The 8112-nt window shown below is 52.9% G+C and overlaps 1 protein-coding gene across 1 annotated transcript; it reads left to right on the top strand.

Annotated features, from left to right (window-relative positions):
* The first annotated feature begins 752 nt into the window (after positions 1 to 752).
* On the top strand, positions 753 to 3412 carry LOC732847 (laccase-like). Its single transcript, NM_001112451.2, has 6 exons — positions 753 to 954; positions 1074 to 1225; positions 1321 to 1565; positions 1660 to 1788; positions 1931 to 2884; positions 2957 to 3412. The coding sequence occupies exons 1-6, from the start codon at positions 817 to 819 to the stop codon at positions 3085 to 3087; spliced, it is 1749 nt and encodes a 582-aa protein (NP_001105921.2). The 5' UTR covers positions 753 to 816; the 3' UTR covers positions 3088 to 3412.
* The last annotated feature ends 4700 nt before the right edge of the window (positions 3413 to 8112 follow it).

Below are 8112 nucleotides of genomic sequence, written 5' to 3'. Positions count from 1 at the left end.
TCCCTAGAAACCAAACACCCCCTTATTAGGATTTAGATATGTACTAAACTAGTGATGCACTATATATATTGCGCTGTGATTTGCTGAAAACACACTACTCCCTCCGGTGCAGTAAAAGAAGTCATCCTGCGCGTGACCGAGCGTGCACAAAAAGAAGTCATAGCGCGCGTGGGTCTGAGATTTGGACGTTGTTGCCCCTAGTAATTGCACAAAAAAAGATGCATTTAAAAGGAATCGAACTTGAGACCTCCAGTCTAGAATGCCTTGGAGCTGCTGCAGCAACCAATCAAGCCTGATTGTTTTAGTGACGTTAATGCACCCATATCCCTATTTAATAGGGGCAAACAGGGAAAACTCTATGATAATTAATCACTCCTTGGTATGCACAATCATGTCCTAAACGACTACCTTTACTGCACTGGAGGGAGTACTTGTTTTTACCCTAAAACCTTGTGTACACTATCAGTTAAGCCAATATGTCCCCTTCGATTTTTTGTCAGACTCCGACGCTGCTCGTAGCAAGGAACAACTAATAAACGAGAAAAACGAAGAGGCTTTGCCATACAGAAGGGCCGCCTTGTTGAGGCAGAGCTAGAGAACGGAGCAGCGAGTGGCCCAGCGACAAGTTTTCCAATTCGCTTCCACCAACTAGGCCAACCACCACCGTGCTGTGACCCCCTACCATGCAGGCCACGAACCCGGCGGCCATCATGGCGCCTATATAGAACCCAGCACTCATTCCATAGCAAAGTGCACCACTTCACTTGCTTCAAAGCGCAAACACACAAGAAGGGCGGAGCTGTTGTCATCCTGACAATGGGCGCGCGTCGTGGTCTCCGGCGAGGCCAAGCCGCCGCCGCCGCCTTCTCCGCATGTCCCTTCCTCGCCCTCGCCGTCGTCCTCCTCGCCTTGCCGGAGCTCGCAGCCGGCGACACCCACTACTACACGTTCAACGTAAAACTACTCTAGCGCACGAGCATTACAAGATCCAGCGCGCACACACACACATCGTCATCATCATCATCAGTGTTTCTCACTATTACTGGCCGGTATGGATTTGGTTCGTGCTGCAGGTGCAAATGACCAACGTGACACGGCTGTGCGTGACTAAGAGCATCCCGACGGTGAACGGGGAGTTCCCGGGGCCGAAGCTGGTCGTGCGGGAAGGCGACCGCCTCGTGGTCAAGGTTCACAACCACATCAACTACAATGTCTCGTTCCACTGGTAAGTGGGATCGTATCACAGCAGCAAGCGCACCGCGCCGTGTTGCCATCTCTCTGCCAGCCGGCCGGCGTCTCATCACCCGCGTCGTCACGCAGGCACGGCGTCCGGCAGCTGCGCAACGGGTGGGCGGACGGGCCGTCGTACATCACGCAGTGCCCGATCCAGGGCGGGCAGAGCTACGTGTACGACTTCACCGTCACGGGGCAGCGCGGCACGCTGTGGTGGCACGCGCACTTCTCCTGGCTGCGCGTGCACCTCTACGGCCCGCTCGTCATCCTCCCCAAGCGCGGCGAGGGCTACCCGTTCCCGCGCCCCTACAAGGAGGTGCCCATCCTCTTCGGTACAACGCCTGCCCGCTGCTCGCGCTCGTCGTCTTCCTTCCATCGATCGCTTGATGGAGTTCCGTGCGTATTGCGTGGATTCTTTATTTGCAGGCGAATGGTTCAACGCGGACACGGAGGCCGTCATCAACCAGGCCCTGCAAACAGGCGCCGGCCCAAACGTCTCCGATGCCTACACCTTCAATGGGCTTCCAGGCCCGACATATAACTGCTCGTCTAAAGGTACGCTTTCTTTGCAAGGGCTAGATTATTTAGGCCCATCGCTTGTACTTTTTATTTAGTCATGTTATTAGAAAGATAAAACGAGATGAAGATAACAAAAGCCTGGATTTGTGATTTCTTTTTGGATGAAACAAAAAACCAGACACGTACAAGCTGAAGGTGAAGCCCGGGAGGACGTACATGCTCCGGCTCATCAACTCCGCCCTCAACGACGAGCTCTTCTTCGGCATCGCCAACCACACGCTCACCGTCGTCGAGGCGGACGCCAGCTACGTCAAGCCATTCACCGTCAGCACGCTCGTCATTTCACCGGGGCAGACCATGAACGTGCTCCTCACGACGGCCCCCAGCCCCGCCTCCCCGGCCTACGCCATGGCGATCGCGCCCTACACCAACACGCAGGGCACGTTCGACAACACCACCGCCGCGGCCGTCCTCGAGTACGCCCCGACGACGACCAGGAACAACACCCTGCCTCCCCTACCGGCCCTGCCGCTGTACAACGACACCGGCGCGGTGTCCAACTTCTCGCGCAATTTCCGCAGCCTGAACAGCGCGCGCTACCCGGCGCGCGTGCCGGTGGCGGTGGACCGGCACCTGCTGTTCACCGTGGGGCTCGGCACGGACCCGTGCCCGTACACCAACCAGACGTGCCAGGGCCCCAACGGCACCAAGTTCGCGGCGTCCGTCAACAACAACTCCTTCTTCCGCCCCCGGACCGCGCTCCTCGAGGCGCACTACCGGCGCCGCTACGCCGGCGTGCTCCTGGCCGACTTCCCCACGGCCCCGCCGCACCCGTTCAACTACACGGGCACCCCGCCCAACAACACGTTCGTGCAGCACGGCACGCGGGTGGTGCCGCTCCGCTTCAACGCCTCCGTGGAGCTGGTGCTGCAGGGCACCAGCATCCAGGGCGCCGAGAGCCACCCGCTGCACCTGCACGGCTACAACTTCTTCGTGGTCGGCCAAGGGTTCGGCAACTTCGACCCGGTGAACGACCCGCCCGGGTACAACCTCGCCGACCCCGTAGAGCGCAACACCATCAGCGTGCCCACCGCCGGCTGGGTCGCCGTCCGGTTCCTCGCCGACAACCCGGGTAATCAATCAACTGATCCATGCACATTTATCATGCTCTGCCTGTGTTGACTTGGTTGCATATATCTGGCAGGCGTGTGGCTGATGCATTGCCACTTCGACGTGCACTTGAGCTGGGGCCTGTCCATGGCGTGGCTTGTCAACGACGGCCCGCTGCCGAACGAGAAGATGTTGCCCCCGCCATCCGACCTCCCAAAATGCTGATGACGACTGGTCGTTTATCACCCGATCGAGGGGTAGATGGGCATTTAGGAAGGTTCTCCTGCTTCCTGCACGTCTGCCTACTTCCTTTCCTTACGATGTTTGGAACTATTTGGTTTGGACTATTTAATTACCGTGTGCCGATTTTTGGCGAGTGCTTGGATTTCGCGATCCTCGCTGAATCCCCTTTTGAAACATGTTAATCTGTATCTATGTAACGACAACGTTTGTTCTGCGGTTACTTGTTCTTTTTTTACCCCCTTTCTGAACATTCAGCACGCATTGGTGTATTCACATGGTCAAATACAATGTAACAATGATGTCTGTATGTTATGACTCCCTGAGTTTCTCTCTCTCTCTCTAAGTCTCTCTCTCTCTCTCTGTGTGTGTGTGTGTGTATATATCATATCGTTCAGTACAGAATCCCTCTGGCACAACAAGTTTGGTGCCAGTGTACCAGTCCGTGTATTATATGGTCACCTACCACAATGGAACTAACTGAACAGTTGGAGTACATGACACATCATGCTGCACAAGACTGAAATACTAGCATGTACTGGCAAATTGCCAACGCCAGACTACCATTTTACTAGTGAAAAATAGCTTAGCTCGACAAGCTGTAGCATGGGACCATTAACTAACACGCACCTTGTCCTCACGCGCATGGTGGTACAGAAGCTACTGAACTTGTATATACAAGGCTCCCATCAGTCTATTGTCACGCACAGTGTCCATAAAATAATAAATAAATACTTCGTCTATTGTGACTGCCGTTGTACGCCGCATTCATGTTCCGGCAAACGGCGAATTCAATTAAACTTTGGTCACCCGCACATGCATGCCTTCGTTGAATTATTTGCCAAAAAAAAATCAGCCTAGATGCCTAATTCGCAGTGGGATACTGGGTCATGTTGGGCACAGTTTTGATATATAGCTTCTGCTTCATGTGTGTTGTTATGACCTCCTTTTGTTGTCAATCATGATCATGCTCTCAAGTGAAAATGTGATGTCATGAAACAAAAAACAGTATCTTTTTTTACAGCTTTACGTCACACTTGTAGTCCCCCTGTGATTAATGATGTGAGAGCGTTTTTTAAACAAATCTACATACTGATTGTGATGAGCTGTTTTTTTTTTGCTAAGTGTGTGTGTGTGTCTCTAAAACAACAGCTTTATATTAAAATTAAAAAGAACCGCCCGTGAAGTTAACTCCCTACCCAATAAATTTACTAGTGAAGCTAAGTTGTACGAAACAGAAACAGTTGGGACAAAAACTAATAATAAAACTGTAACAGCGAAAGCGTACTATCAGCGCGAGTACAATTGCGCAAATAGTAGGGATCACATGCTTTCCAATGGGAATCGGGACAAAGCGACTCAACCAGCGGCGGTCTGCCTGCTCTAGTCCTCTTGACAGTCTTCTTTTTAATCATATACATATATATATATATATATATATATATATATATATATATATATATATATATATATATATATATATATATATATATATATATATATATATATATATATATATATATATAATAGTAACATCTGACCTGGAGAGGTATCTGACAATTTATTAGAGTCCATCACACTGCGACAATCCAACCGAGCAGCTTACACAGAACTAATTAACTGGCAACTCAATTGTGAAAAATAAAAACGATGTGTAAATACAGTGTCATATATATTCTCCAGCTTGTAGCATGTCTCAACATAACTCGTGATGCATTATTTCACACCATTACAATTGCAACAAGCACCATAGCCAATGAGTTTCCCTGCATAAAACCAATAAGGGCTCTTCTCTTCCGAGATTCTAAGCAGGATGCATTGTATTTTACGGGCGAGATGATCCTCCATCACATGCTGGTGGTGTGCGTATGATGACACTGTGTGTGGCCTTGTGTCTTCCAGCAGACTACTCTCCTACGCATGGAGTTGGAAGCAACATATGACGTGGCAGACAGGTTTTTGTTGCACGTCCCTTTTGTCCAGTATTCTAATTTCTAAATTAAGGCGCACCGCCGGCGTACGTCGCGTCTTCGCACACGTGTAGATGTTGGTCGTGCGCGCGTTGCCGCCTCTCGCCTCGCCTGCGGAAAGAGTCAAAAAAAAGAGGAGGCGCAGTACGCTAGCTAGCCCGGAAACACCGGCAGGTCACCAGGCCCTGTCGTCGTCGTCGTCGTCGATCGCAGCTGGTGGAGCGCTAGCAATTCTGCTGTGCCGGTGCACGGTGGTTGCCGTATGTACAGTACAGGGCGCGCCAGGCGCCACTGGTGCATGCCTCCAGCAGATACATAATACATACGTAGCTCTCAAGACAAAACAAAGTGTCGTTCTGGTATTTTGTAGAAATTAAATACTTTAAACTTTAACCAAATAATATATATAAAACACCAATATTTATAATCAATAATCGATATAATTGGATATAGACCATCGAATCTATTTCTACGATGAACTTATTTAAATATAAATGTTATTAAATTTAGAGAGAGGAAGAGATGACCATGCGTATACATACCGGAACGACACTGTTTGAAGACCGATGATGAGTCAGTGTACTAATACGCGCGTGGTAGTAGTAGTATGGTATCGTTCTTCCTTCGCCTGGTCGCCTCTCACACTAGCGCACTGTAGATTCTGACCCAGAAACGTGTAGCAGGTGTAGACCTGTTTGTCAGGGCGCCCCGCTCGCACAGTACAAAAGCACTGTGGCTGGCACCGCCATGCGCGGCGGGCCCATGCCCCGGTCTTTTTTTCCCCGCGTGCGTGCACGTACGACGTACGCGCGCGTATCTTCCTGGTATTTTTTTTCCCATATCGGAGAGTCGGAGACATGAGTTCCCGGTGTGTATGATGACGTGAGGCGCGAAAAGACGGTGTGTAGTAGAGTAGTAGATGTAGATGGAGAGGAGTGTGAGTGAGTGAGTGATGCGTCCACAGTGTGTGTGCCCCGTACGGGCTACGGAAGGCACGTCCTCCACAAATGGCTGATCGGCAAGGACGAAGACAAGCACGCCAGGGATGGAGACAGGCACGTCAGGAAAGGAAGCCAACCATCTCTGTATCTCTCACTCGAGTGCGAGAGAAACTCGAAAGCGTGGTCTCCATCGCTGCTGCACGATCGGGAGCACCTGACGATCCTTTTTCTTTTGGAACAATTGGATCTATACCATTAAAAGATCCAAACTTTAGATATATACCATAGACCCCACATGTCATTGACTCATGTGGACCCACATGTAAGTGAGATAGTAATGGTATAGATCCAAAGTGGTGATCTTTTAATGATATGGATCTAAATTTCCCTTTTCTTTTTGTTGGCAAATCAAATGTATGTATATATGAGACAGTATTTAATTTGTCCTTGGTTCCATTGAAAAAAGAAAAAAGAAAAAGAAAGGAAAAGGACGGGAAAAATCCGGCGTCCCGGGGCCATGCATGTTGACCGGTCCACTCAGCAAAGCATCATGCCCGTTTGGCCCGACCGACCCCTCTCTCTCTCTCGGGCACGGCAGCAAGCGCCTTTGGATCTCATGGCTAGCAGCAGTAGCAGCATCACATGGCAGACAGAAGCTGTGCCCGCCCCCCATGCAGATGCAGCTCTCTTTCTTCTTCTTGGACCGGAGAGAACAACGGCTGGTAGGGTAGCTAGCTGCCGTTCCGTGCGAAAGAACTCATTGCGCACGGGCGTCGACACTCGAACTCGATAGGGGGCATAGGGCACGGTGGGGTGGGTATACGCCGCTGTTGTTTTTGACTCGGGCGACGACGGCGTCAGGGCCCGGCCGCGCTCGGGCTGCGCTGTGGCCAGGGTGGCCGACCGCCCGCCCGTCCGTCGCCGCCTTCCCGAGGCGGAGGACGAAGAGCACTGCGCCGCGCCTCTGTAGCCGCGGAGCGAGCGCGGGAGCTGATGCCGCTGGGACGGGACCCCAACCGCCCGCCCGCCCGCCCGGTCCACCACCGCGCCAGACTGCCGCCTCGCTGCCGTGCCAGCTCGGTTCGCGCGCTACAGTGTAAAGCTGACGCCACCCCGCTCTGCTGCTGACCCGCCTCACACGGCCCACGCACTGCGCTGCCCACCCGCGAACCCCACTCCCCCACGTACGGCCGGCCGCGAGCCCCGTCGCGACGCACGGGCCGCCCGCGGCGCTCGTGATCGTGTCGCAGGCTTTGCGACTCGCCACGCGAGGATATCGACCCGACGCGACGGACGGGGCGGGCGGGCCTTTGGATGCGCAAGGGTGCCGCCGGCGCGTCCGTCCGTCCGTGCGGGCGACCTGACCAACCTGCCGCTTTACCTTTGTTGCCCATTTCGAGCCAAAGGTCTGGCTGGGGGTTCCGCGAGCTTTTTGACCTCCCGCACACAGAGACACCAGCTGCTCTGCGGTTCTGCACTGCACCGCCCGTGCGTCTCCCTCCGTGTGCGTGTGCGTGTGGCCTGTGGGGGGCCTGGCCTGGCCGCCTGGGAGGGAAGGGGGTGTCGTGTCCGCCTGCTTCTTGCGGTGTCTGAAGCCTTTGAATATCTGCGTGCCGCCACGCATGCATGACATGAGGTCGCCATGCGGCTTCGCTAGTCAAGTTCACTGTTCGTTCCCTGCAGCTGATTTTCTTAAAAGTAAAAATAAAAAAATTGGGAAGTGACTGTGGCCTAAAACCTGCAGGCTAGCTTGTCATTTCCCCCGATGTCCACGTATCCGCCGAAAAAACATAAAAGAGAAAGACAAGCAAGGCGAGAAAAACTGTCCCCGTGTGGACGAGGAGGAGGACGGAGAGCAAAAGACGCAGCAGCAGCAGCGCAGCGCACCGCCGAGCAGACTCAGAGGCTGCAGGTGTAGAAAAAATGGATGAAAAAAAACGAGGCGTGAACTCCGAACAGCAAAAACCCTGCATACACGCATAGAAAAAACATCAAGTGGGTCCTTTTGCTTGGGGGCGGGCGGCTGCCTACGACCACGCACCGAGGTGGCCAGGCCTCCCCACTCCAGTATATATAACCAACCGGCCGGCCGGCGGGCT

This window comes from Zea mays, chromosome 3, assembly GCF_902167145.1.
Source record: "Zea mays cultivar B73 chromosome 3, Zm-B73-REFERENCE-NAM-5.0, whole genome shotgun sequence".
NCBI classification, from domain to species: Eukaryota; Viridiplantae; Streptophyta; class Magnoliopsida; order Poales; family Poaceae; genus Zea; species Zea mays.
Note: the sequence above shows the minus strand (reverse complement) of the source record. Positions and strands in the feature narration are given on the sequence as shown.

Excerpts from the sequence above, each read along its gene's own strand:
- LOC732847 (NM_001112451.2), top strand. The coding sequence starts at position 817 with ATGGGCGCGCGTCGTGGTCTCCGGCGAGGCCAAGCCGCCGCCGCCGCC. Across the intron at positions 955-1,073 it reads CCCACTACTACACGTTCAAC|GTGCAAATGACCAACGTGAC; the intron begins GTAAAACTACTC and ends TTCGTGCTGCAG. Across the intron at positions 1,566-1,659 it reads GGAGGTGCCCATCCTCTTCG|GCGAATGGTTCAACGCGGAC; the intron begins GTACAACGCCTG and ends CTTTATTTGCAG.